Source organism: Trachemys scripta, chromosome 20, assembly GCF_013100865.1.
Source record: "Trachemys scripta elegans isolate TJP31775 chromosome 20, CAS_Tse_1.0, whole genome shotgun sequence".
Lineage (NCBI taxonomy): Eukaryota > Metazoa > Chordata > Testudines > Emydidae > Trachemys > Trachemys scripta.
Genome location: NC_048317.1, coordinates 11,937,712 through 11,964,793, shown reverse-complemented (window position 1 = coordinate 11,964,793; position 27,082 = coordinate 11,937,712). Strand labels below are relative to the sequence as shown.

The following is a 27,082-nucleotide window of genomic DNA, read 5'->3' as shown; positions in this document are numbered from 1 at the left end:
GGGGGTCGATTTAAGATACGCAAATTCAGCTACGCGAATAGCCGTATCGTATCGGAGCCGACTTACCCCGCTGTGAGGACGGCGGCAAAATCGACCTCCGCGGCTCCCCGTCGACGGCGCTTACTCCTACCTCCGCTGGTGGAGTAAGCGCGTCGATTTGGGGATCGATTGTAGCGTCCCGACGAGACGTGATAATTCGATCCCCGAGAGAGCGATTTCTACCCGCCGATTCAGGCTGGTAGTGTAGACCTAGCCACAGAGTAGGAGACAGTCCCTGTCCCCAAGAGCTGACCGTCTGACTAGCCAATGTAGATAGATGCAAACTGTTCTTTACCGTTATAACTAAACGGGCGGTGCCCAGGATGGAGAAAGCAGCCGTCTCTCCAGGACAGACTAGTGATTTGAAGGCACCTTGAGTTTTGCGCGTCGGACACGAGACACCTTAAAGGGGGGCTGATTTTTCAGCCAGGCCAGAGCACCCATCCTCTGAAAATCAGGCTCCTGGGAGGTGTTTCAGATTGAACGCTGAGCCCCTCACCCCCCAAGTACTGGTCACTTTTGAACATCCCTGTGATAGGAAGCAAACCCTTCAAAGAACAACAAGCTCAGCAGAGTTGGACCTGCAGATCCCAGGTCAGAATCCACAGGACAGACTTGGCCCCAGGACCTTGAACCCAGCTTCACTTTCCCCCCGGCTTGTTTTGCAGCTTCTTGTCTCCCAGGCAGCGAGTACTTTGGACCTGCAGAGGGAGCGACGGAAGGTGGGGTTAATTTACAAACTGCCTGGGAAGCTAGAGGGACAGCAGCCCTGTGGGTAAAGCCTCGTCTCTCTGCTCTGTCTCAGACGCTCCCTGGGTCCTGGGACGTGGCCCTGAACGTCTTTAAGCCTCAGTTCTCCAGCCACAAAACTGGGAATCCATCTCTTCTCTCTTGCCTGTTTAGGCCATCAGCTCTTCCGGGCAGGGGCTGGATCTCACTCTGTGCTTGTACCCTGCCCTGCACAAGGGGGCCTGATCCCTGTCAGGACTTCTAGGGGGCACCAGAATGAAACTAACAATAATGTCCTGAACACAACAATCACTGTCAAATTGGTTTCTCCCCCTTGTTCTCAGGCCCACTGACACTGCTTGGACCAGATCCCAGGAACCAAGTGTCTGGTATTGGATTGAACTGGTGTTGCTGGCCCGTGGTGGTGGTCTTAGCAGGTTGTCATGGAAAGGCTCAGAATGATAGGTGTGAATATAGGAGGGGCGGGAATTATTGCAATAGAAAAGACTGAGTTGAAGCAAACTGAAGTTCCTATTAAATCCAGAGACGTCTAGCAATGCAAGGTCAGGTCTGCATTCCCTATGCACCCATATCTCGTATTAAAGCCAGTGGGAGTTTTGGGGGTGGAAGGGATCTGGGATCTGGCTGTGTCTCCATTGATAACACTAGCTACTGGATGGCCACCGAATTCTAGCAGCCCAAGCTTCCTCTGAGCAGTGCCTGGACAGAGACAGGCGAAGCTGCGAAGGCATGCGGGTTAAGATTCCTCAGTGCTTCCCTTCTCCCTCTCGACTTCTGTTGGGGTGGGCTTGGTTTCCATGTTGCTCCTGCCATAAATATAAGGAATCCAGCTTCTCCTGGACACCCCCCAAGCTCCAGGTGCTGATCTGTGTGTGGAAACTGACTGTCACAGCAATTGTAGAACAACCTATTCCACAACAGCTACTCTGGAATAGCTCCCCATGTGGACACTCTGTTCTGGAATAATTCCTCCACTTTGGAAAGCCGAAAAGAGCCCCCCCATTATTCCAAACGAGAGTCTCCACACAGGGGCTAAATCCGGCGGAATGAATTCATTTTAAATTCGCACCTTTAGTTCGTCTAGATCGAGTTACCTGTGCAGACAAGCCCTAAACCAACGGGGGTGAGGAATCTATCGGGGCGTCTCTGAAATCCTCGCATCCCACTGAAGAGGAGGCTGGCTCAGTGTGGGAGAAATTAACAGGCCCAAGAAGAAGGAGCTGGAGCGATGTGTTGGAGGAAATATGAGCAACAATCTTTTCAGGGCAATAACCGATCCCGCATCTCCGTGTAAACAGCCCGTGGAGTGGCAGTGGGTTAAGCGGGTGATCGATGGCAACCGGTGGGAACGCTTCCTTCCAACCAGCTGCCAGGTGTGGGTCTAGCCAGTTTGCCAACCCGGGCAGAAAACATTTTCGGTGCCGCCTCTCAGTGGCCAAGCGAAGGCCAACAAAAAAACAGCCAATCAGTGATGCAAAAAACCTCAAACACAAAAACGCAGGGGCCCGGCAGCTCGGCGCTCCCGGAGGCACAGGGGCCCAGCGGTGTGGTACGGCGCTCCTGGAGGCGCAGGGGCCTGGCGGACCTCGCTGCATGCCGGCCACCTGGCTGGAAAGGCAAATTCCAGGTGCATCCAGGACACGGGGCCCAAGGCGTGAATTACCTTGGAGGGACAGACAGAAATGGCAGGTCAGTGTGGTTGTCTCTAGCCCTGGTGAGCTGAGGTGGGGAAGGGAAGCCAACAAGAGAGACCTCACCATGATATTGTCCAGGCCTGCTGCTCTTTTCGCTGATGTAACTGCCCTGACATCCATGGTGCAAGAGCAGATGTGGGCTAGGCCCTCGTCACCGGGTTTGATCCTCACTGCGCCCCTCGGCGGGCAGGGCATGCTGCTGCCCCAGACTGGGGACCTGAGGCACAGGGTGGATGAAGTATCTTGCCCAATGTCAGACAGGGAGCCAGAGCCAGACACTGACCCCAGGTCTCTTGAGTCCCCATCTCGTGCAGGATCCACCCAGGCCCACTTGATCCCATGCCTCACAGCTCAGCCCTAGCTCTTAGCTGATCAAGCTGCTTCTCCCCCATCCTGCCAAGCCCCCAGGTGCTGGGATTACACCACCTCCCAGCCCAATTCAAGGCAGAGGCCGTTTGACACCCGATGAAGCCGCAACAGGCCGGAGTGCTGGATGTTCCCTGCTTGCCTGCAGCCCCCCCAGGTCAGCCTCCTCCGGCATTATCTCAGCCGGGGCGAGGCAGGACGTGACCCAGCTGCCTCCCGAACAGAGAGGAGAGGAGATTCCAGCCGGGTACAGCAGCTGAGAAGAACCAGATCCCAGAGGCATGAGTGCAAAGAACAAAAGAAGCAGAGCTTCCACCGTTTATCCCTGCGTTGCCCCTGCTGCAATCACTCGTCCTGGGCCACATCACCCCTCCCTGGGACCGAAAGATGGGGCAGCCAGTGCTTCCAGACCAGGAACCCAGCGTTAGGGGCTGAGCCCTCCAGGCCAGGTTAGTGGAGAGCAGGCACCAGTAGGGACAGTTGCTGAATGCCTGAGGCATGAGTCAGGCTGGCAGAAATGTACCAGAGGGAGCTTGGGAGAGGAGGGGAGGAGAGGTCGGGGCTTTTAGGGCTAATGGGGAGCGGGGCGGGTGTTTAACAGGATATCGGGACGCAGCTGGAAAGCATTAAGCGAGGACTGGCAGAGAGCAACCAGCCAGGACTGCACCGTGCTCTCCCCCTGTGGCGCACAATGTCCTGCGTGTTGGCACACGGCTGTGCTGGCAGCTGGGCAGGGTCCCGATGGCGACACTGAGGGGTGAAGAGAGCAGCGGGCCCTGGACGTAGGTAGCAGACTGTGTGTGGTTCTGCCACAGGAGGCAGGATTGGTGGGGTTGGGGCCAGCTCCCCGTGGGACACAGGAAGGGAGAGACATCCACCACAGCCTCCCACACAGCACGTGGTGCCAGCCCTGCGTCCTGCCGCTGGCTTGGCACCCACAGACTTCTGCTGAGCCAGTGGCAGTGGGGCTATGGGCTAGGTATTCAGCCCTGAGAAGTGCCCTGTGGGGGTGGTAGTGATGGACTCCTCCCCGCTCACTCCAGACCAGGGAGCCCCGTGGCCACGTGAGCTCCATTGTTAGCTGCTGGCAAACATTCCCAGGTAAATAACCTCTCGCCAGGCTGGCAGAGCCTCATAACTGGCCTCACGAGGCTGTTTGGGAAAGGGGCATCAGCGATCGTTCCACGGTTGATTCCCAAAGCACTTGGCTAGCTAGGGACGATGCGGGCCCCCAAAGGAGGGGCCTGAGTGTGGGGATCCCAGCACCCGCTGCTCCTGACTGACTTGGGGGCGCTCAACACTGCTGAAGATCAGCTGCTGCTTAGGTGGCCAAAATGTGGGTTTAGCTTCCTACCGTTAGGCCCCCAAGCGTTGAGGAACGTTGCTGACGCCTGTGAAGGAATCCGTTCATCCGCCAGTGAAGTGCAGTTGCGTCAGGGGTGGAACATGTTGGCTGTTTGGAACAGGAAGGACGCCATACCCAGTGGGAACGGCGAGGGATTACCGATCCGCTTGTCGATGCAGGTGAGGCGTTCCTAATGCACCGGGTACCACATCTACATTGGGGTTAGGTCGGAATAGCTCCGGCGCTCAGGGGTGTGGATTTTTCACTCCCCACCCCGGTCGACTTAATGTTAAGTGTAGGCTGTCCAGGCTGGAGTATCCAGACACTAGATAGACTGAGCACAAAGAGCATTTATCACCTCCCACCCTGCACCCAGAGGGAACCCAGCCCTCCTCTGGTGCCCTCGGAGGTTCTGTTCTCGTTTTTCCATCGGTGTAGGAGCACCGTTTCCCCGAGCGACAGTAGCTTGGGCAACAGAAGTTGTGTCTATGCGAGGGGTTAGGTCGCTGTAGCTCCATTGCTCAGGAACAGGTGATTTGTCGCACTCCTGAGTGACGCAGCTCTGTCGGCCTACATTTTAAGTGTAGACTAGGGCTGGCTTATTGTGTGACCTTAGGCAAGTCATTGCCCTCCATCCCCCTTGTCTGCGCCTCAGTTTCCCCATCTATAAAAAATAGACACGTACCTCACAGGTGCATTGTGAGAATTACGGTTTGGAAAGCACTTTGCGAGCCTCATTTGAAAGGCCCAATGTGAGAGCAACCTGCAGAAGGGTTATTATTTGACATGTGAGTTTCCTGGCTTCTGCCAGTTTACAGCACTTCCCGTGTCTGTAGCACCCTGACGGATCCCAACGAGCTTTGTAAACTATATACACGCACCACTGAAATGCAGCCACCTCTGGGGTGGAGAACATTAGCCCACCAACAGTGCACAGGATGCCACACAACGCTGGGAGTTGGGGAAGGCGAGTCCTTGTTTATGCCATGCAGAGCAGCCAGGATCTAAAATATTCAGGACACCCAAGAACAAAAATTGGACGGCTTTTGGAACAATTTGTATAGTGGGGGTGCAGAGAGCCAATGAACCAAACTGCAAACCCTTATGTGATAGAAACCAGTTGGAGCCTGGGGGTGCAGCAGCACCCCCAGTTCTAGCACCTATGGCTTTTGGAGGGGCACATTCTGTGTCCCTGCCACGGCCCCAGGGCCGGACGAGCTCGCTCTCACCCCACCGTCCTGGAGCTGGAGGAACTCATTCTCCCTGCCGAAGCCCTGGAGCTGGAGTTCTGTGCCCCTGCCAATTCCTGGGGGAGCCTGTGCCCCCTTGTGCACACCCCTGAGGAATCCCTAAAGTGTGTTTCCCCCCCCCGCAGAGCAAATTACATTGGGATTAAGTGCGGTCACCTCTGGGGTGGCACATGGCAGCTGTTTAACAGCGCCACACAACAATTTAGGACAGGACACTGAAGAGGGATAGTCACTTGATGGGGGATATTCAATTGAAAATACTGTGGGGATGTTATTAACCAACCTGGAATTGGGACTCACATGGGAGGGATAACCCAGCTAAGAGGGGACACGGGGGATTGAAAGATCACATTCCAATTGTGGAATAAACCCTAAGAGACAATTCTGGGTTCAAGCCCTAAAATCAGAACCCGGAGCTCAAATATTTGGGGGTGCCCACATCTTGGGGCAGTGGATTAAGACTCTTGTATGGGAATCACGCACTCCCAGGCAGACTTTCTGCAGGCCCCATCTCCCGACCCACACACAGGAGAGAAGTCAGACCCCCAGAAAGAGGGCGCCCCCCCAAATTTGTCCCTTTCGGGGCACTGGGTGTGTGGCCTGATGGGATCAAAGAAAAATTCTCCAGCTAGTGACTGTTTGAAAGTTCTTTGGAACAGAGCAACACAGAGATGATCCCCGTAAAAAAAAAATCCCTTTGTCCCCCTCCCCTTAAAAACCAGGAATTTGCCCCGGATTGCATTTCAAGCGTAATTGATGGGGCTTGGAGCAGGGCTGGAAAGTGTTACTCGTTGCTCTCGGGCCCTGGGCTTGTTTGCAGACGTGTGAATGGGAGAGGGAGGCGCTGAATGGACTTGGGATTGGAGGCGAGCCAGGGAGCAGGAGGGGGCGGGGTGGAGGGGAAGGAGCAGGGCCGGGGAGCTCAGACAACCCGGCGCCAGCAAACACCTGCAAGCAGCTAACAGGAACACAATGGCAAACACAGGTGGGGGAGTGCTGTCGTCCCCAGCCGCTCCCCTCTGTTAATCACAGCTGATTGCATCAGTTTCCAGGCCCTGCCAAGACCCACCACCAGCAGCAGGAGCACAGCCGCTGTTGTAGCCAGGCCGGGGTTATTCTCGGTGTCAGGAGTTTGCTAATTTAAAGCAACTTTGCATTACTTCCCCCCCCCCAGCCCCCCTCCCGCAACACAAAGGGGAGTTAAAAACGGGGGGGAGGCTAGAGCCAAGCCGCGCTTCACAGCCCAGATGGGCCTGGTGAGTGGGTTTTGCCCAGCCCCAGCGCCTAGGGAAATGCAATGGGGGGGCAAAATGCCAGGCCAGAAAAAGTCCAGGGCCTGATTCTGCTCCCGTGCTGGCGTAAATCCGGAGCAGCGCTATTGTTGTCCAGTCGGGCCCAGCGTAAGGGAGCGTAGGATCATGGCTCAACGTTTCTGCCGTACCAGGGTCCAGGATTTTTTTTTTTTTAAACGCGGAGTCCCCTGGTGTGTGCTAACCCCCACTCTCCTGAGGTGCGTGTGGGGCAGAGAGGAGCCATGAGGGACTGGGGAGTCGAACCGCTTGTTTTCCCATCGCCCAGTCCGAGGAGGAGGCAGCAGACGCAAATCAAAGCTGCACATGGCTGGAAAGATTTTCCATTTGTTCCGGGAAACTTTCTGGAGTCCCGATGACACAGAGGAAGAAGAGAGACAGGCTTCTGCCCTGGGACACTTAAGAGTACTTTACAGAGGATGAAGCAGGCTCCGTTCCAAAGGTTTGCTCTTCTGACCCAAGTACTGAGCCGTAGGGATCCAACACCCCTGGCTGGGATCGGTTAGGAGCCAAAAAAGGGTGACGCCCCGGCCGCAGATTGGAGTTCAGTCTACCCCAGCAGTGGGGTGGTATCACGGACCTGCTGTTGCTGAACGAATGCCGTATTGGTAACGGTCGCTTTTGCAGAATAGTCTCAGTTTCATCACCCTAACAATCTTGCATTCGTATAGGGGATCTTTTTAAATATGGCGGAGAGGCCGTTTCACCTACCGCTGAAATGCAGCCAACTCTGGAGTGGAGCATGGTCGCTGTTTAACAGCGCGACACAACAGGAAGTGAACAGGTGTGCTGTATCCAACTGAAAAAAACAGCAGGAGGGAACGTTGTTCTTAACCAAACTGGAATTTGGCCCCATTCTGGGGAGATCACCACAACTCTTGCGAAAGGAGCCTTGTGGTTTTGGAAAGACCCTCTGCGGTCAGGCCCTTGGTTTGATGTCTCACTGTATCCTCTGTGACCAGGCTGGGGCCCTTAGGCCGATCATTTTTCAGAGGGAAGAGTAACCTCTTCTCAGCCATTGTCTGCTGCTGGATTGGGTTTTATCTCAGCCCACCAATATTGCTTAAGCTTATGAGATCTGACGAGATCACGGCCGGGGGCGGTACCAGTGCGGGAGCCAATAATTGTCATTTATGCCCCGTTTGATACAAAGGAAAGAAATGTCTCAGACAGCCTTTCCCACCCCCACAGTAGGCGCAGGGAGTGGCTAGGGGTGTTTATAAAGCACACAATCGCTGGGTTGTTTATCTCTGCGCAATCCTTCTGATTAAACACCTGGGCCCAAGGCTACATGGCTCTCCTCAATTCTAAGCAGTTCAGTCTCGGCAAGCCTGGATTTCCAAGCTCAAGAATAATTCTGGCTCCTTTCGTGGGGGATCTCAAAGCACTTTTCAAATACTAACGAGTATTACAACCGCCGGGTTGCGCTACGTGGCGTTAGCCCCCTTTAACACGTGGGGAAACTGAGGCACAGAAGTGGCCTGGCATGCCTGGAGACACCTATTAAGAATGGATTTTTGCGCGAGCTAGAGAAATGACTCATTGTTGAGCGGTGGGCAGCATGCCCCCCCCTTCACCCGGTGTTCAAAGTGGCTGGGCTGATACTGCGGACGGGCCCCAGTTGTTTTCGGTGCAAACGCCAGGTGATCAGAGGTCCCTTTCCTGCTGCCCTCAATGCCGAAAACGCAGCTCGGACTGCATCGCTGCTGTCGGGGCCCCAAGAGAGCCTGGGGTTACTGGATAGCAGCTCACGGGAGCTCCTGGATCAGGTCCCCATTGTGTAGCCACGTAGGAATAGCACCCCCAAGTCTCCGCCCCAGAGGGCTTACAATATAACATGGGCTCACGCTCTGTTGTGTTTATAGTGATTTCTGCCCTCCTGATTCTTTTTGGTTACAGATATACACACACACGGTGCTTGCACATGGACGTCCCTCCCTAGATCAAAGGTTGTTACTGCGTGAACTTGCCAGCCACTCCGGATAATTAAACTGGATTCTTTAGTCAGGCAAACTCAAATGCTGTCTTCATGTCTTTCTCCTCCCTTCCCACTTTTGGGGGCCATATAGTGTTGGCAGGTATGTACTGCATCCACTCACCCCTCTATTCTATTATTTGATCCAAACCCCAGACATTTTAAGGCTCGGAAAGATATTTTTTGCAGCAGCTTTTGCCTTCTGGCCAGAACAGGCACAAGGGCTGAGATGTAATAATTACCTCTGATCAGCCACCTTGCTCAAAGCAATTTACATAGGGAGGCAAGTATTCTGATGTTTGCAGATGGGGAAACTGAGGCAGGTAGGGGTGGGGAAAGCGATTTGCCCAAGGCAAGTGGCAGAGGGGGGGAATGGAACCCAGGTCTCTCAACTCGCAGGCCTGTGCCCCACCCACTAGACCACACTGCCTTTCAATACAGCCAGGTATGGAGGAAAAGGGTGGTCTTTTCCTGGCCCTGCCCCTCTGTTGGTTCCTGTAATTCACCCTTCTGACCCTGTCACCATGGCCTCCCCCTACAGTTGCTAGACCCCACCTTAATGAGGAGCATCCCTGACTCACCAGCTGTCAAGCCCCCTTGCTACACTTGCCTCCATGTGCCATGCAGGCTACAGATTTCTTCCCCGGTCTCCTACGCGCTGTAGTGCATGGCGTGTGTGGCCCTGGCTGTTTCCATCACGTGCGGCCCACGATCCATGCACAGCCGGGCCCCCGTGTGCGATGCTGGGCCAGAGCTGACAACGTGCAGTCACTGGCCTCCTGGGTGTTTCCTCTGTAACTCTAGATGAGAGCGAGTTTGAGCCCCTTGTGAATTATTCCTGGGGGCAGGGAGCGTCCTCGCTCTGCCTGGGGTTACGGGCTAGTGAGCTGGTCCCGTCTCGCCCCCGGATCCCGTTTCCTAGCTCAGCAAGGCAGGAAACGCCAAGCTGGGCTTGGGCCATGGTCAGCCGGGGGCCTCGAGTGGATCCCAGGAGATGGCTGACTCGCCATTCTGTGCACATCCACCAGCTCTGAGCGGGGCTGGGGCGAGGGGGGTGATGGTTTCCATCCACTTGGCGTGGACACTTAGCCAGAGCTGGCCCCCTAGACAGCCTCCAGGACAGCCCACCTGCCTGCTTTATTCGTTCGGTAGGATTACAGATCCTTTGCGCCAGCACCTTCCACCTGAAGATCTCAATGCACCCAGCTGACGATTTGGGTGGCGTTGCCAGGTGGGCACCCCATGAACGTCAGCTGGAGATGTGGGGGCTCAGCACCTTTGAAAGTCAGGCTTGTCGTCCGCGTAAGCGCCTTGGGGGGGGGGGTGAGAATGGGGAAACTGAGGCGCGGAAAGGCAAAGTAACTTGCCCAAGGTCGCGCACAACAGGACAGGGACAGAGGAGCGCATAGAACCCAGGAGTTCTGGCTGTCAGTTCCCCACGCTCCACTCTGGTCCCCTAGCCTGTCGCTTTGCCCACAGCATACACCCACCTGCCGCTCACTGTTAGCATCGCTGTCCGTGTCGTTCGTTTGCCTGCCCTTGGCTCCCTCGAGACGTCTCCGCCACCCCAGCAGGCAGAGCGGGGTGACAGGAGCCATGGGCAAAAGCACGGAGCAGATCGATCCACGCTCAGTGACTCTCGTCCCTTCCCTCTCCCCATCGCCTGAGGCCAGGAGATCTGCGCTTCTGGGGCAGCCGCAGCCCCTCTGTAGGCTCCTCCACAGGGCTCAGCATTCACCTCTGGCATATTGGGGAGGAGCCTGCCGCTATACTGGCCAGCCCTGGTGGGGAGGGAGCAGGACTGGGGAGAGCTTGGCCATGCCCAGGTGGGCTGATCCCAGCTAGTGGCTCTGCTGTGAGGAGACACCATTTTATGCCTCATTGCTGCTCCCCTGACTTCACACCCCACCCCGTCTGCTTCCCGCTAGCCTCCCTGGGCCCACCCACCCTGCCCCACTGCAAAACCTCTCTGACTCTGTCAAACCCCAGCCCTGCTCCCACCCATCCAGATTTACTTCCAAGCCGTCACTAAATTGCTGCTCAGCCTCCGTACATCCCTACCCCTCCATGTGCCTCAGTTTCCCCCTCTCAAGCCGGGACGATGGTACTTCCCTGCCTGCCACGGGGTGGGGAGCTGCCAAGCTCCGCTCCTTACTATGCATAAAGTGCTTTGAGATCCGAAGTACCAGGAGCTCGGAGGAGGAGTCTCTGTTTGGGCCCAGCTCTGATATGGATCAAGGGTAAAAAGCTGCTACCTCCACAGGTCAATGGGTCCCTGCTGCCGTAGGTGGGGAATATCTGCAGGGCTCCGCAGTGGGGTAAAGGCTCTGCTAAGGGTGCTCTCCCTGCTTTCCTGCACTCCCATCACTGGCTTGATGTATCCCCCTAGAGCGTAAGATCTTTGGGGCAGGGACCGTCTTTCTGCCACGTGTCTGTACAACTTCCCAGCATCACGGGCCCTGATCCCGCTATCCCCAGCATTGCCAGCTCTTGTGATTTTTTTCCCCCCTCCGCGAGACTCTCGATAGTTGCTCTTTTGATTAAAACCTTAGTTCCCGGATGCAAAGTTACGACACCGCCAGGAATTGCCTCGTGTGCCGTCCTCTAGCTGCCACAGATCTACTGCCGTCGATATCCGCCACCTGTATCAATCTTGTAACCACGGTTACGTGGGCAAAGACAATTAATTGCCCCTTCAGCATGCAGCTGCGGGTCTTGTTAACGCAGCCGCGGCAGGGGAGGAATTAGATATAATTATATGCCTGGGTGGCGTCCCAGCTGCAGTGGTGGGGGGGGCCCTGCCGGAGCTAGCAGTCTGTCGGCATTTCCCGGCTTGTCGGGGATCAAACGTTGTCTGAAACATCTTTACCCTGGGCTGAAACTGGGGCAGCGTGGCTGTGTGGGGAGACCGGCTTCCTGGGGGAGCTGCAGCCACAGGCGGGGGAGGCACAAGCTCGGACCAGGGGGCAGAGCAGTGAGTGGAAAGGATATTGGGTAGGTTTGGCCAACCCAAGATCTACCAGAGCCTGACCCAAAGCACTTGGGAGTGAATAAGGATCATTCCATTGACCTGCATGGAGCAGGCCCATACGGAGGAGTTGAGACTTGGGGATGGGGGTTCCCTTGTTGTTTGAGTCGTTTTAGGGCAGGTGAAAGGAGCTGGTTTGAAACCCCCCCGGCCCACGGCCTTTGTGATTCCACAGCTTAGGTTAGACAAGAGCTAGTGTGACTCGGCCCTGCCCTCTAGAGAGGAGAGGAAGGAGTTCGATCGCCAAACCCGTTCAGTCCATCTGCCGGGACTGCCAACAGGCCGGCAAAATCGATGCTAACGATGTGGATGTCGTGTCTACCGGGATCCTGACTGAGACCCACCAAACTCATTTCACACAGGCCGCCGATCCATCAGCAAAGAGCGAAATCTTTCCCGGGGTTGGCTTTGACTCAGCGATCAGGTAAGGAAAGATCTTTGTCGCTAATTTCCTGAGCCATCTTCCAATCTCTATGCATCCAATAGGCAATTCCTGGCTGGCTGAGACTAAAGGGAAAATGACCCCAGCATCAAAAGACATTGATGGCCTTTCTCCATCCAAAGGCTTAAAATGTGTCATAGTCTCTTCCTTATAGACCAATCATACTTTAGAGGGGGGACGACCCTGATCCCTAAAGCCCTGTTATTTGTACCAGCGTAAATGCGACTCCTTTGCCCAATCGAGATTGCTATGCAAAAATCTGTGCACGTGTCCAGTGAAGCCAGTTCTCTCACCCCAGCGGGAACTGGCTTGTATTGGGTATAGTAAGTTCGGGCCACAGCACAAGACAAAAACCATCTGCAGTGCCTTCAGGCTGCTTTATGCTCTCCTTTACTGCCCCCTAGTGGAATTCTGGCTTGATACAGAATGTATTTTTGAAACAAATATATAATTGATAAAGGACCATCTTTTCTAACTGAAGTGGCTGGAAATAATCGTGGATAGGGAACTATTTGGAAGGGGTTTATCAAGTCAGGACAGATTTGCCTTTTCTTTCCTCATCTCTTCCCTGTGGTGGTGTTTGGAGGCCAGAACCTGAATAAGGGAAAATAAATGATGACAGCAGGACCCAACAGAGAACAGCGTCCCAGTGTGCCAGGTGCTGTACATGTGCATAGCAAGAAACGAGACCGATAAAGGAAGGATCGTGATCTCCGTTTTATAGACTGGGAACTGTGGCATATAGAGATAAGCAACTTGTCTCAGGTCACGCATAGTCTGTGGCAGAGCCAGGAAATGAGCCCAGGTCCCCGGCAGTTGTCTAACAATGAGATCTTCCTTCCCATTTGGGCAAAATATGGCTTTGTGCTGTTGTGATGGGAAAAGTGCTTTCAAAGTTGGTTGTGTGAGGAATAACAAGGCTGCTCTTTCTCACTGTGCTGCTGAAGGACTCATTGGAAGAGTCAGAGATGTGTGTTGGTGGTTCTTGCTGCCCGTAATTGTAGGGATGGGGATTATTTTTTAACAAAAGCCTGTTCCTTCCAACTCTTTGGCAGGTGTTTGAGTGAACTGGATGCAGAGCAAAACACTCTGATTTCATCCAGACAAGCCCTTCCCCCTCTCGGCTAATCACGGTTCACATCCTGGGTATCCATGATGTCACAAGTCTAATAGTTCTCCAGTCCTGCATGGAGTGTTCCTGGAAGAAGAAAGGGGCAGTGTGGGAGGGCATCAGGGAGCTGGGCGTGTGAGAAAAGGGTGCCCACTCCTCCCTATCCTCAGGCTCATGCCTCCCCTTCTCTGGCCTCTGGGGATTTGACTCTCCATGCAGGCGGTGGCTGGTTCTAGGACTCGTACAGAAGGGGCTCACTGGAGCATAAGAATGGCCATACTAGGTCAGACCAATGGTCCATCTATCCCATCTCCTGACACTGGCCAGTGTCAGATGCTTGAGAGGGAATGAAGAGAACAGGGCAATTATTGGAGTGATCCATCTCCTGTTGTCCAGTTCCAGCTTTGGACTGTTAGCAGTTTAGGGACACCCAAAGCATGGGGTTTGTGTCCCTGACCATCTTGGCTAATAGCCATGGAGGGATCTATCCTCCATGAACTTCTCTCATTCTTTTTTTGAACCCAGTTGGCCTTCACAACTTCTGGCCTTCACAACATCCTCTGGCAATGAGTTCCACAGGTTGACTGTGTGTTGTATGAAGAAGTGCTTCCTTATGTTTGTTTTAAAGCTGCTTCCTATTCATTTCATTGGGTGACCCCTGGTTCTTGTGTTATGGGAAGGGGTAAATAACACTTCCCTAGGCACTTTCTCTGCACCATCTGGAGTGAGGAGGGCAGGAGCCACGCGCCCCCCATGTAGTGACTTAACTGAATCTAGGACCTTTTGCTTCTAAAAGGTTGAGCTTCTACAACATGAGCTCCAGGACCCATCTCTGTTAGCCAGGCTGTAGCAGGCTCATCCACCTCTGTCTCTGCCCTCCTGGCCACTAGAGGGAGACAGAGCACCACATTGAGTGGGTGTGGCTTACACCAGCCTATGGCTGGGGGCGGGTGGTCTCCGAGATACATATGGGATCCTGAGGTCGGTGTCACCAGCTTAGTTGAAAGGGGGCTGCTGGCGATGGCAGGCACTGGATGGGGACATGGGACAGGCCCTTTGCATAGAGATGAGGTCACACCAAGCATTTTGTGGCCCTTGGGCAAAGGATGCTACAAAATGCATCTCATCACGTTGACTTGGTCACTAAGCATTTTATTGCACAGCCTGGGAGCCCAGGCATGGACCAGCCAGCACCCCATTGTGCTAGATCGCAAATTCCCTGGGGCAGAGGATGCCCCTTGCTCTGTGTCTGTACAGCTCCCAGGACAATGGGGCTGGGTTAGAATCATAGAATATCGGGGTTGGAAGGGACCTCAGGAGGTCATCTAGTCCAACCCCCTGCTCAAAGCAGGACCAATCCCCAGACAGATTTTTGACCCCAGATCCCTAAATGGCCCCCTCAAGGACTGAACTCACAACCCTGAGTTTAGCAGGCCAATGCTCAAACCACTGAGCTATCCCTCCCCTGCCCATCCGGGCCTCTAGGTAGGGTTACCAGATAGCAACTGTGAAAAAACTGGACGGGGGTGGGGGGTAACAGGCGCCTATATAAGAAAAAGTCCCAAAAAAACTGTCCCTTTAAAAACGGGAGATCTCGATCTCGTCACCCTACCTCTCTAGACAATAATCACTAGTCTCCAAATGAGAAAACCACAAGAGAGTAGGCTTGCTGTGGCACTGAGGAATAGTCAGGTGACCACTAGAGGGCAGCCTCACTTGCTCTCTTATTCACGCCAAACCGTCATGTTACCATGAGCGAGGGAAATGGAGCGGGAATGAGTGCAGAAGACTAGCCCTCATCGACACGGCAAGCGCAGGCACCCCCCGAAGCTGCTGCTCGCGGCCTCGCGCCCATTGATGTTGTAGATTGTGAAAAGGGAGGGTGCTGGCAGGTGGCCGGCTCTGTAGCTCAGGGCTCGGCCCTGAGGGCAGGGGAGGGCTGCGGGGCTGAGGTGACTGAGTAAATACATCGGGCGGAGTATTTAGTTAGCAGTAGAATAGCTGTCCCCGCTCAGGGCCAGTGCTACCATTTAGGTAAACTAGGTGGTTGCCTAGGGCGCCAAAATTTGGGGGCGCCAAAAAGCGGTGCCCCCAATTTTTTTTTTACAGCGTTCCTACGCCCCCTCCCTGAGCGCGCGGTCGCCGCTCCACTTCTCCCGCCGCCCAGGCTTGCAGCGCCAATCAGCTGTTTGGCGCCGCAAGCCTGGGAGGGGAGGAGAATTAGAGCAGGGGTGGCGTGCTCGGGGAGGAGGCGGAGCAGAGGTGAGCTGGGGTGGGGAGCTGCTGCACGGCTCCCCGGGTGGGGAGCTGCTGCGGGGGGGGACACCCCCGATTTCCTTTGGCTGGGGAGTCTCCGCTCTCTCTTACCCACACAGCACATGAACCAGTGCCACCAGGGGTCAAGTTCTTGGCAGACTCCCCTGCGCTTCACCATCCAGGACCAGACTCTTCGTCGGCCAGGTCGGAGCGCCGTTTTGCCCGGCCGCAACTCTGTCTGGATGGAGGGTAGCGGGGCCAAATCGGAGGGGCATTGTCAGCCCATGCACCAGGTCGCAACACCACTCACCGCAGTGTGGCCTGGCCACCCTCCATCTGTACGGAGGGGAGGACGGGTGACATTCCAGTGGCATTGGGCCCATGCACACAGAGCAATGCTCTGGATTACTCTGGTAGCAGCTGGACGGAGTTACTACGGGAGCACGGCTGAAAAGTGGTTGGAGCAGGACCTCCCCCAGCTCCATGGCCAATGGAACTTTGAGCAAGTGTAAAGACTAGGGAGGGGAGGGAAAGAGGGGACGTTTGTTCCCCCTAATTGGCACAACTACCCCCCACCTTCCCCTCCCTCTGCTGTTCCGTGGTGAACGCACTGGAAAAGAACTAGATAAGGTAATAACCCAGCGCGAGTGGGTCTCTATGCGGTCCCCTCTTTCCACCATGGCTGGGATGAGAACCGGCCGTGCCCTGTTCCTCAGCCTTCCGCTGGCCTCTGGTGGGACAAAAGTGCAATTGCAGGGCGTGATTACGGGCAGAACAATGAAAATGGAGGAAAATGACCTACTGGTAGAGGTTCGACCACCCCCAGGGGACCGGGTCCTGGCAGGGGTGTTGGAACAATTTGTATAGTGGGGGTGCTGATTCAGAGCCATTGAACCAAACTGTAAACCATGTATATAATGGAAACCACTTCAAGCCAGGGGGTGTGGTAGCACCCCTAGTTCCAGCACCTATGGGTCCTGGGAGTGGAGTCTATGAACTGGAGGTCTAGTCGGGCATGGGGTGAGGCGTGGATGCTGGTAGACCTGGAGGGGGGCAGGTTGGAGGGGGCTGGGTCAGCAGTTGAACCATCCTGGTATTCCTTGAGCCACATCTCTGGCCAGGTGTGAGGAATCTGGCATGGTCACATCCTAAAGGGGCAGGACCGCGGGCTCCAGCCCTTCTGTGGGGACCTCGTCAGTATGCTAAAGTGCCAAGTTTGGGGAAGCCTCCCGTGTGCCACTGAATGCAAATTATGTCAGGAGACGATTTGCATATTTGCATATGACCCGTAACTTTATTATGATTATGTTTTGAATGGTGTGGGTTTATTGCTGGTGAAGTGCATTAGCTGACAGCTCTGGCGGGGGCACCCTCCCCTGTCATCCATTACCCCCTTCTCAGATCATTGTCAGACCCTGTCCTATGTGTCCTCCACTGAGTCTCCACCAGTCCCCCCACTCAGTCCCACAAGCCTCTGTCCCCTGTTCATTCCCCCCCACCCTCAGACCCCCGCCCCGTTCTGTCTCCCCATCAGCCTCCATCCCTTTCATTCACCAGAAGGCAAATCAGAAGAACCCCAATTATTATTTAAAAAAAACTCCTGATTTTTAAGCCAATCTCATGATTTTTTTTGGAGGGGGGAACATGACTCATGGTTTTTGGTTGCTTGGGGTTGGTGTTCATAAAACCAGGTAGAAGGAACAAAAGCCTCCCTAATCACCTTGTATAATCCCATCCTAGAGCCGCCTCCTTCTAGACCCTTGTAAATATCTTAGGACATGTGTGATGTTGCATGAAACAGTAGCCAGAAAAGTTACTCATGGCAGGAGAAGGATGGCCCAGTGGTCTAGGACTTGGAGACCTGAGTTCAAGTCCCTGTTGTACCACAGACTTCTTGTGTGACCTCGGGCAAGTCACTTAGCTGCTCCGTGCCTCAGTTCCCCCATCTCTACAATGGGGATAACAGCACCGCCCTACCTCCCAGGGCGCTGTGAGAATAAATACGTTACAGATTGTGAGGTGCTCCGATACTAGGGTAATGGCAGTAACACCTGGCAAGTTTCCCTTGTTTCAGTGGAGCAAATAAAAACCGGCATTGACAGCGATTCAGGCTTGGGCCTCATTCTACCTGGTGTTAATATCCAAAGCAGCAGCATTTCTTACGGCCATGTCCACACACCCACGCTGAGATCATTCTAGTGGTACAACGTCCCCTAGTGTGGACGCAGTCACGCTGGCATAAATGTACTTATCCCAGAATCGCTATTCCTGGGCGGGAAGGGGGCTAAGCTGTACTGTCCTGAGGTGTCTTTATACTAGTGTAAACTCCACCCTAGGCCCTGGTAGTTCCTGCTGTAACTAGAACAGAAAAAGTCCCATCCCCTAACCGACAAAGTTATACCGGTCCACCCGTATGAAGTGCAGGCCTAAAATGCAGAGAGCAGTGCTAAAGTCTGCGGCCTCCAAGGAACCTAATTCTTCTCTCCTCTACTCTGGGGTCAATCAGGAGTGACTCCACTTGAGTCACTGAAGTTACTTTGGTTTAAAAGGCGGGGGATGAGACCAGATTCCGGCTCCCCCTGCCCAGCTCCCCTCTTCTCCAGACCTGCTCCTGGTTTCTGGCTCTTTTTTCTGGCTCTCTCTTTCTCTCTCCATCCCCAGCGTCTGACCGCTCTCCCTAGCCGGTTTGCTCCTCTCTCCCCTGCCGTGATGGGAGGGAGCGGTGACCGCAGAGAGAGCAGGCCGGTGATGACATGCTCGGCAGGAGGCTTTCATTGGGTTAGAACTGTGATGTCATAATGCCGGTGGCTGACATCAGGCAAGGAGGTGCAACTCCGAGGCGCTATGCTGGAGCTGAAATGGCTGCTTATCAGAGGTCCCGCCTGGTGAGAGAAAGGGGCTGGCGCCCTCAGCCTGGGGGACAGAGGGGTTTGCAGCCCGTCCCCCTTGGGGACCAGCACTTTGCCCTCACCCCCCATACCATCCCTCTTGTGCCTGGGACCACAGAGGCCCTGCTCCTCCAGATGTGTCTTCTTCCTGCACATTACAGATGTGCACAGCTGGAAGCCCATGCTGGACCCCGCCTCGCTGCCCCCCCTGCCCTCTGGCCTGTCCCCCAGTGCATGGGAAGCCCATGATGGGGTGGGTGTGTAACCCCTGGCAAGCTAGGATGGGCTTGTGGGCATGAAGGATGACTGGGGCCCAAAGATGTGGTGGGGGTAAGCTGGGGGTGAGGGAAGGGCGTGTGTGACCACATGTCTCCTACCAGTGGAGGCGCCACACCATGCACAAGGAGAAGGAAGCCAAGAACGCAGAGATGAAGATCAACTGCAGAGACATCATATGCGTCCAGGTACGTGCTGCCCCCTTCCCCTGCGGGACACTGCCTGTGGCTGCCAGGCGGTTCTCTCGGGGCTGGATCCAAAGCCCGCTGCACTGGATTGGGCCCACAGACATGTGGGAGAGCAGGACTGGGAGATGGGGAGCAGCGAGAGCAGGCCATGTTAAGTGGCTCTGACAGCTCATGGTGATGGTTAATCATCTGTGTCTCTAGCCCCTTTTGCCTGCAGAGCTCCAACCCCCAATAGAGGTGGGACACCACCATTTTACAGATGGGGAAACTGAGGTCCAGTGGAAGGAAAGTGACTTGGCCGAGGTCACTTAGCACATCAGTTGCAGAGCTGGGAATGGAACCCAGGATTCCCAGCATCCGGGCCCTGCTCTAACCCCTACACCAGACTGCCTCCCGTTTCAGTGCTCGATGTTGGCAGCAAGTTGAGCATCTCCATAGTTTACAAGGGCTGGGATGTGCCAAGGAGCCTGTTTGCGGGAGAAGACACTGTCCTTGGGTGCATCCGGGCCTTTATCCTGATCCTTTTCTCTTTAGAAGAGCGTCCTGTATTGGCACTGGCAAAGGGAGCTCACTCACCATGTGAGGCTACATCTTCACGTGCCCACAGCTGGAGCCAGGTTTTCAAAGGAGCTCAGCACCTAACATACTGGGCTCTTTGGGGAACTGGGCCATTGCCTTCCTGCTGTGACATGAGGCCCCAGGATGAGACACTGTCTGTGGGGATTGAACCCAGAACCTCTGGCTCGCAGCCCCTAGTGCCTGAGTAAACAGAGGCAGCTCCATTGAATGACACTCTATAGCCTGTATGTGGTCCAGCGACTTGAGGGCAGAGAAGAACCACAGTGTGTCAGCCCGGGGGTTATACTGTGGTGAGCTGGTGGGAGAAACTTAGCGAACCGTATTCCATCGGCACATGCAAGTCTGTCCACACTGGGACAGTTTTGCTGGAGTTTCAGACCGGAAGAAAACTGGGGGAGGTGAAGGAGGTGGGGCGGGGTGGGGGAGGTTCAGACCTTTTATGAAAAAAGTGTTTCAATTTGTTGTTTGGAAACGAATTTTCATTTTTTGTATCATATTACTATAACGTGGTGAGGCGTCATCCCTGAACTAGTGCCTGATTGAGCCTCATGTGGTGATGAGTCAGTCCTGTGCGAGGCTCCAGCCAATCCGCAAGCCAGGAGCTGGTCAGGTGACTCTCAGGGCAGGTATATAAGCCTCACAGGAGACCGAGTTGCCCAGTCTGGCCAACGTCACTGTGTGGTGAGGAACTGTCCCCTGCCTGATAGTGGTGAGGGACTCCACAGGCCTCAGCCTGCTCTGGCACCAGCTCCAGCCTCGTTCCCAGTCCTGCCCTTGCGCCAATCCATCTCCCAGCCTTACTCTTGCCTTGTTCTGACCCCACTTTTGACTCTTGGTTCTGACCTCTGGCTCCAGTTCCCAGACCGACTACCAACGCACCAACCAGTAGGCCCGTCTTTCACTGCTCCGACCGCTAAGCCTTGTCCCGCCACGTCTTGGTTTCTGACAAGGAGAGTTCTGCAATACAACATTTTAAAAAGGTTGAAACTGAAACAACAATGTTTTGATCGACCCAGAATGATTTTTCTTTTAATGGGGATTTTTCCCTTGTGGAGAATTTTGAAATTTTCAGGTTCCGTTGCTACTAGAAACCCTTGGTGAAATGGAATTTCCCTCCACACACCCCTTTGCTCCCCACTTGCAACACAATAGAAAAGTGGAGGAGCTCAGAACTGGGGCTGGAATTTTTTTCCTGCAGACGGCTGGCTCGGCCCACTTCCACTCTGGCGGTGACGCAGCTCTCTGTTTTCTCCCTAGGATAACTGGGACGTGGAGGAGTTTGTCTCAAAGGTGTGCATGGGCAGGTTTCTCAACCATCCCGCCTTTAAAATCACGCTGGCCGTGCTCATCATCGGCAACGCGCTCATCATCGCCAGCCGGACGGAGACGAAGGTCGAAGAGGTACGTTGGCAATGTCTGAATCGGTCCCACACGCAGCAAACTCCGAGCAAAGGGAAAGCCACAAGTTCAGACTCCGCCGCCTCGGGACTGAGATCGGGGCCCTGTTGCACTAGGTGCTGTACGTACACGTCGTGAGAGCTGCTGCCCTAAAGAGCTATTTTCATTTCCACGCTTCCGCTCCCCCTTTTCCTTTTCTCCTATTCTTCTCCCCATGCTGGTTCTATTTAGTGCTTTGCTAAAGACCGTATGGGCCAGGCCAATTAGAGAGAGAAAAGACCCAGTGAGCCAATCCTTGCTCAGAAGGGGGCGAGAGGGTAAAGGCAGATCAGAGGTCCCTTAATCCTGGGATGGCTGGGTGCAAATCAGTGCCTCAGTTTCAGGGTGCTTAAGATGAAGTCAGCGATTAACAGCCCAATACAGCGGCCTGACTCTGTCCTCTTTCTCCTGGCAGCCTGGAGGGAAGCTGCCACGCTGGCTCTATGCCACAAGCGGATCTCCCCACAGGGGTGTGATTTACCCATGCCAGCTGTGTGGCACCGGAGGATCTGGGCCCCATGAGTTCATTCCCCAGCTAGTGCAGGATTGTTTCCTCCCAGTCATTGTCTCATGCATTACGCTTGTTGCTTTCCAAATTCCCGAGCGATATGGCTCCCATTCCTTCATTAGTCTGGAAGCACCGGTCGCTGTCTCCCAGTTAAGGCTGAGTGAGTTTTGCACTTCAAGCAAGGCCTCTGTGATGTAGGGAGAATGCAGCGTGTTCTCCCCACTCCCTCTTTGCAGGGCCGGCTCCAGGCACCAGCTGAGCAAGCTGGTGCTTGGGGCGGCAGATTGTTGGAGACGGCGTTCTGCCCAATCCTAGGGCGGCACGGCCGCTTTTTTGTTGTTGTTGTTGTTCCACTCCGGCCGCCCTGTAGGGGGCGGTGGCGCGGAGAACCAGAGCACCCTGCAGGGCAGTCCTCTTCCTTCCCTCCCCGCCGACCGGAGCGGAGCCCTCGCGGCAGGCGGCAGCGCAGCGGGAGGGGCCGCGTGGCAGTGCCCCTGCTGTAGCCCTGGCCGCCCCCTTCTCTCTCTCTCCCGCCCGCTTCCGCCCCCTCCCCCCCCCTGCACCCGTGCTCCAGCCGCGCCGCAAGTTGTTTTTTTTTCTTTGCCGTTCTGGCCGCCCCGTTTTTTTTTTTTTTTTTGCTTGGGGCGGCCAAAAAGCCAGAGCTGGCCCTGCCTCTTTGAGGACTGGATGAATTTTCTGAGCACCTGCAAGTAGATCGTTTAATTAGTTTATGAAAATGTATTTGTATTGAGGCAGCACCGAGGAACCCCCAATCCAGGGTCAGGGCCCCTTTGTGCTAGATGCGATACAGACATAGAAGAAGATGATTCCACCGCTGAGTAGATTTCACTGTGAACTTTCCCCCCCCCCATATTCAGTTCTAGACAAATCCATGCTAATTGTTACTTGTCACCTTATTATCTTCTAGGTGTCTGCAAATTGTTTTCTTAATTATTTGCTTCATTATCTTTCTGGTTACTGAAGTTAAGCTGACTGGTCTGTAATTCCCCAGGTTGTCCTTATTCCCCTTTTTATAGATGGACACTATATTTGTCTTTTTCCAGTCCTCTGGAATCTCACCTGACTTTCATGAATCGCTAATGGCTCAGATATCTCCTCAGTCATCTCCTTGAGTAGTCAGTTTCCTCATATCCGCATTCTTCTCTATAGGCCAAGCTCTCTCTGGCTGGACTACATCTCTCATGATGTATCATGGCCAGGCACTCCCATGATGCACTGCTTCCTCTCCCCAAGAGAGGAGACTGTGGTGCATCATGGGAGCTGTAGTCTGACCAAGGAACCTGTCCCATAGAGGAGAAATGGGAGCATGAGACACTGAAACTACAACTACCATGAGGCAACATAGCAGTATTTCCAAACACAAATATTTTAGTTTTCAGCCCAAATATTTCGGCATTTGAATTTCTGCCCAAAAAAAAATCAAAGTTTTTCACGGAAAAAAAAGTTGCTTTGACCCTCTTACTCGTTCTGTGATTTCTTTTCTTTTTTTAAAATTAATCTATTGTCTTTCCTATCCCCAGAGGTTTTTCCTCACCTGTATTTTTTTCTTGCCCCCTCCTTTTACTATTACTTTTTCTTCAGCAGACTGCAGCACTTTTCTTTGTCTCTCCATTATACCTTTTCTCCTTCTGTCCATTATCCCCATCCCTCTGTCCACGTCCCTCCTCCTAGCCCCGATTCAGCCAGCCACTTAAGCACGTAAGTAATCACCTCCCTATTCAGCAAAGCACTTACGTGTGTGCTGAAATTTCAGTATGGGGGTAAACCCCATTGAATTCACCCACTCCTAAGCGCTTTGCTGAACTGAAACTGCCCTCACCTAGAGCTAGGACTGATTTTGGTTTTGATCACAGTTGAACAGTGTGAGCAAGACACAAGCAGAGTCCCCAGGGGACATGGCTGAGTTTGTTTTTTCTTCTATTTTCTATTGCAGAAATACTACGGGTTGTTCTCTGCCATAGATAACATTGTCTTGACTGTCCTTACCTGTGAGGTGCTTCTCAACTGGTACTATGGATTCTGGATGTACTGGAAGGTGAGCGCTAAGCACGGCCAGTTAGAACCAATATTTCCTGGCCATTAGCCACATTCCTGTTATTCTGTTGCTCCATTCCCATTCCCAGGGTCCCATTGCAACTCTTCCAGGCCCCTCTCCAAAGCCTACAATGTTGTTCCTCCAATTGTTCCTCTTATCCAAGCTGCCCCGCCAGGCTTTGCATAGGTCTCACTGTTCCGCAACGTGCAGGGCCGGTGTAACCACTAGGTGAACTAGGCGGCCGCCTAGGGTGCCAAGATTTGGGGGTGCCAAAAAGTGGTGCCCCCCAATTTTTTTTTACACTCTTCTCCCGGCGGGGGGACAGGCTGCTCACAGCCACGTTAGCACCTACCTCTGCGGGCGTCCTCTGCAACCGCGGGCCCCGCCGCCTCACTCCGCCGCACCCCACATCACTGCCCGCCCGCGCCCCCCTGCCAGCCCAGAGCCGCCTCCTCCCCAAGCCACCGGGCTGCCACATCGCTCCCTAGCCTGCTCCCTCCGGCTTTGGCAGTCCCGGACCCCCTGCCGCAGCAGCGGCTGCTGCCCAAAGTCTGCCGGCTGCAGTCCATGATCATTGTTAAGAGGCCAAAAATAACCAACGCCCTATATTTGATTGGATCAGGTCTATCAATCAAAGTATCCAAAGCAGGGGACGTGCTGTCCAGAGGTTAAAGCAGCCAATTGGGAATGAGGACTCCTGGGTTCAACTCTTGGCTATCAAATCACTCGGACCTTGGACAAGTTACTTTGCCTCTCTGTGACTCAGTTTCCCTGTCTGGGTCTAATAATCCTTATCTATAACAAAGGGGCTTAATTATGCTTTGGGATGAAAGGAACAATATAAGCACTAAGTATATGCCAGATTATTACTTGATTATAATAGAGAGCATATGTTTTAGATGCTTTGCAGTAAAACTAATACAGATTAAGGGCCTGCTCCTTCTCCTCTTAAAGTCAGTGGGAATGTTACCATTGATTTTCAGAGTTAAATGACTAAAAGCATGCTTGACGGGCTATTCATATCTGTGTGGAACCATGAATAACATCTCTGGGCCATGCTAAGGGCCTTCTGGAATAGAATTGGCTTTAAAAGAAACAAAACCAGTCCAGGTTTCAAAGTTAGACACTTATTTACCTAGGGCCCAATTCTCCATGGTCCAGCACCTTGTGTAGTCGTTTGTGGAGTGCAAAGTGGGTGTGGCAGCACTATCACTTGGCGTCAGTGGTGTCGCACATCCACTTGGCACTGACGTAAAGGACTCCATCAGGTGGAGGACAGCAGAGAATCCGGCTCTGCATATTTTTCATCCATCGGACCTCAGAATACTGAAAGGTGGGTAAGGAGCACTAACCTCATTTAACAACCGGGGAAACTGAGGCCCAGCGAGAGTAAGTGTCCTGTCCAACATCACGTAGTAAGACTACGACTGAGCTGGGAATAGAATGTAAAATCCTTCACATTCTTGATCTGGCGGTGAGTGGTAAAGTCAGATTTCAGAGATGTTTTTATGGGCCAGATCTTCAGCTGGTATAAGACAGAATTGTCCCATTGATTTCAATGGCGCGATGCTGATTCACACCCGCTAAGGATCTGGCCTTTCTTATTGGCAGGTTTCAAGCTGAGATGCACCCCCTCCCTCCGTTCTCTCATTATTACCGTGTATTATATGTATTACGGTAGCTCCTAGAGGCCCCAATCTGGGCTCAAGGCCCCGTTGTGCGAAGTGCTGTGCAAAAATACAGTCCCTGCCCCCGGAGCTTACAGTTTCATTGGCCTGTGCTGACCAGCCCTGCTTTGAACGCTTGTCCTCTGCTTCTCAGGGTGGGGTTTTCTCTTCCGCAGGACGGTTGGAACGTCATCAATTTTTTTATCGTGGCATATCTCTGCGTGGGGCCTTTCATCCCTGTGCTGAACAACCAAAAAATTTTCTGGGCCCTCAGGTAGGGAAAGGGCTACTTTGTCTTAAAGCTTGTCATGCTGGTGTTATTTGTTGGTTGACAAGCTCTTGGTAAAACACAGATCAGGCCCCCTTCCGCCATGTGCTGCACATATTCCTAGGGTGCGTCTACACTGCAGTTAGAGCAGGGGTCTCAAACTCAATTTACCTTCGGGCCAGGGCCAGTCCTCAAATCCTCCCAGTGGGCCAATAATGTCCCTGAAGATGGTGTTCAGAAAAGACAATGTGGATATTGTATTTTTTATTTCGAATGTCTTAGAAATAATAAAACGGTCCGACAACTTTATACAATTCTTCACCTGCCAGAGAGTGTTGAGTGTTGGCCAGACACCTGGCAACGCTTCAGTTCTGTCAGTTTGTTGATGTTTGGCCTCCGTGACTGAGCAGTTGAAACCTTCAGGATTGCAGCAAGGTGTGCATCAAATAGTTGTGTTCGGTATTTTGATTTGTTTATATTCATTGTAGGGGGAAAAAGTCATGCTGCCTCCATGGCTGACTCTGCCCGGCGACTAGTGATGGTATCTCTGTCCCTCTCCCCCGACCAATCGGAGCTGCAGGGGGCGGAGCCTGCAGCAGACCTGGCTGGCAGCGGGTCTGCATGCGTCTCTCCTCCGCAGGCCGTAGTGGGGAGTTTCTCGGGCCGCAGATGGCCCACGGGCCAGGACTTTGAGACCCCTGAGTTAGAGGTATAGCTGCAGCATGTGTAGACGTACCTATTGGCTCAAAGGTGGATCCAATTGTTTGACTACACACCTGTTTTGTTCTTAAAAATGTTCAAGAGTCCAAATAGCCAAACTTAGCCGAATTTCTTGTCTCAAGAAAAACAGTACAATATGGAAAGGAGAGACACGTGCCCTCCTGCCAGAAAGCAAATCCTTGCAGGGGAGGGAGGGATAGCTCAGTGGTTTGCGCATTGGCCTGCTAAAGACAGGGTTGTGAGTTCCCTCCTTGAGGGGGCCACCCAGGGATGTGGGGCAAAATCAGTACTTGGTCCTGCTAGTGAAGGCAGGGGGCTGGACTCAATGAACTTTCAGGGTCCCTTCCAGTTCTGTGAGATAGATATATCTCCATATATTTTTATTAAATGTTCACCTTCCACAGCCGGTGTGCTTCCAAGATATGCGTTTCAGCTAATAGCATTTAAAGGACGATTTTCCAAGTTGCAAAACTTTTTACACGTCACTAAAATCCAACCCACCCTGTTCCTTAACTTGCCGTTCTGTACTTTCCTTCTCTTTGCGTTGGCATTGGTCTGTGAAAGTACTTCCCCAGCTCGAACCAGGTAGAACATTAAAGTATTTTGCCTTTGACAGGTTTCCTATTTTCTAATGCCAAAGCGGACTTTGGCTTTGCAAAGTGTTGCGAGATACCTGACGTGGGTGAACAGCATTGTGGGAAGAGCAGAATACTTAACCTAACTTCCCCACACTTATATTCATTCCGTGTACATAATACTTACAAACCTGGTGTATACTATGCCTAACGTACATACATTGGCTAACATACCCCAACTGGCTTAGATCTAGCTACCTCCAGTAACAACAGCAATGATGCTGCAGCAGCATGGTTTATACCAGGGGTTCTCAAACTGGGGGTCGCCAGGTTATTACCTGGGGGGTCGCGAGC

General features: G+C 53.5%; 1 protein-coding gene across 6 annotated transcripts in view; it reads left to right on the top strand.

Moving 5' to 3' along the window:
* The first annotated feature begins 3,470 nt into the window (after positions 1-3,470).
* The window catches only part of CATSPER4 (cation channel sperm associated 4), a 32,689-nt gene continuing 9,077 nt past the window's right edge, over positions 3,471-27,082 (top strand). The window contains exons 1-6 of one of the 6 annotated variants that reach the window (XM_034753877.1): positions 4,242-4,373; positions 12,120-12,181; positions 18,835-18,918; positions 20,755-20,898; positions 23,397-23,498; positions 25,342-25,439. In XM_034753877.1, the coding sequence (XP_034609768.1) occupies positions 18,850-18,918; positions 20,755-20,898; positions 23,397-23,498; positions 25,342-25,439 (413 nt within the window). In that variant the 5' untranslated portion in view covers positions 4,242-4,373; positions 12,120-12,181; positions 18,835-18,849. Of the gene's footprint in view, positions 4,374-6,375; positions 8,833-12,119; positions 12,182-15,582; positions 18,452-18,834; positions 18,919-20,011; positions 20,124-20,754; positions 20,899-23,396; positions 23,499-25,341; positions 25,440-27,082 lie in introns of those variants that run through there. The other 5 variants (XM_034753878.1, XM_034753880.1, XM_034753875.1 and 2 more) reach the window with 5 other exon arrangements.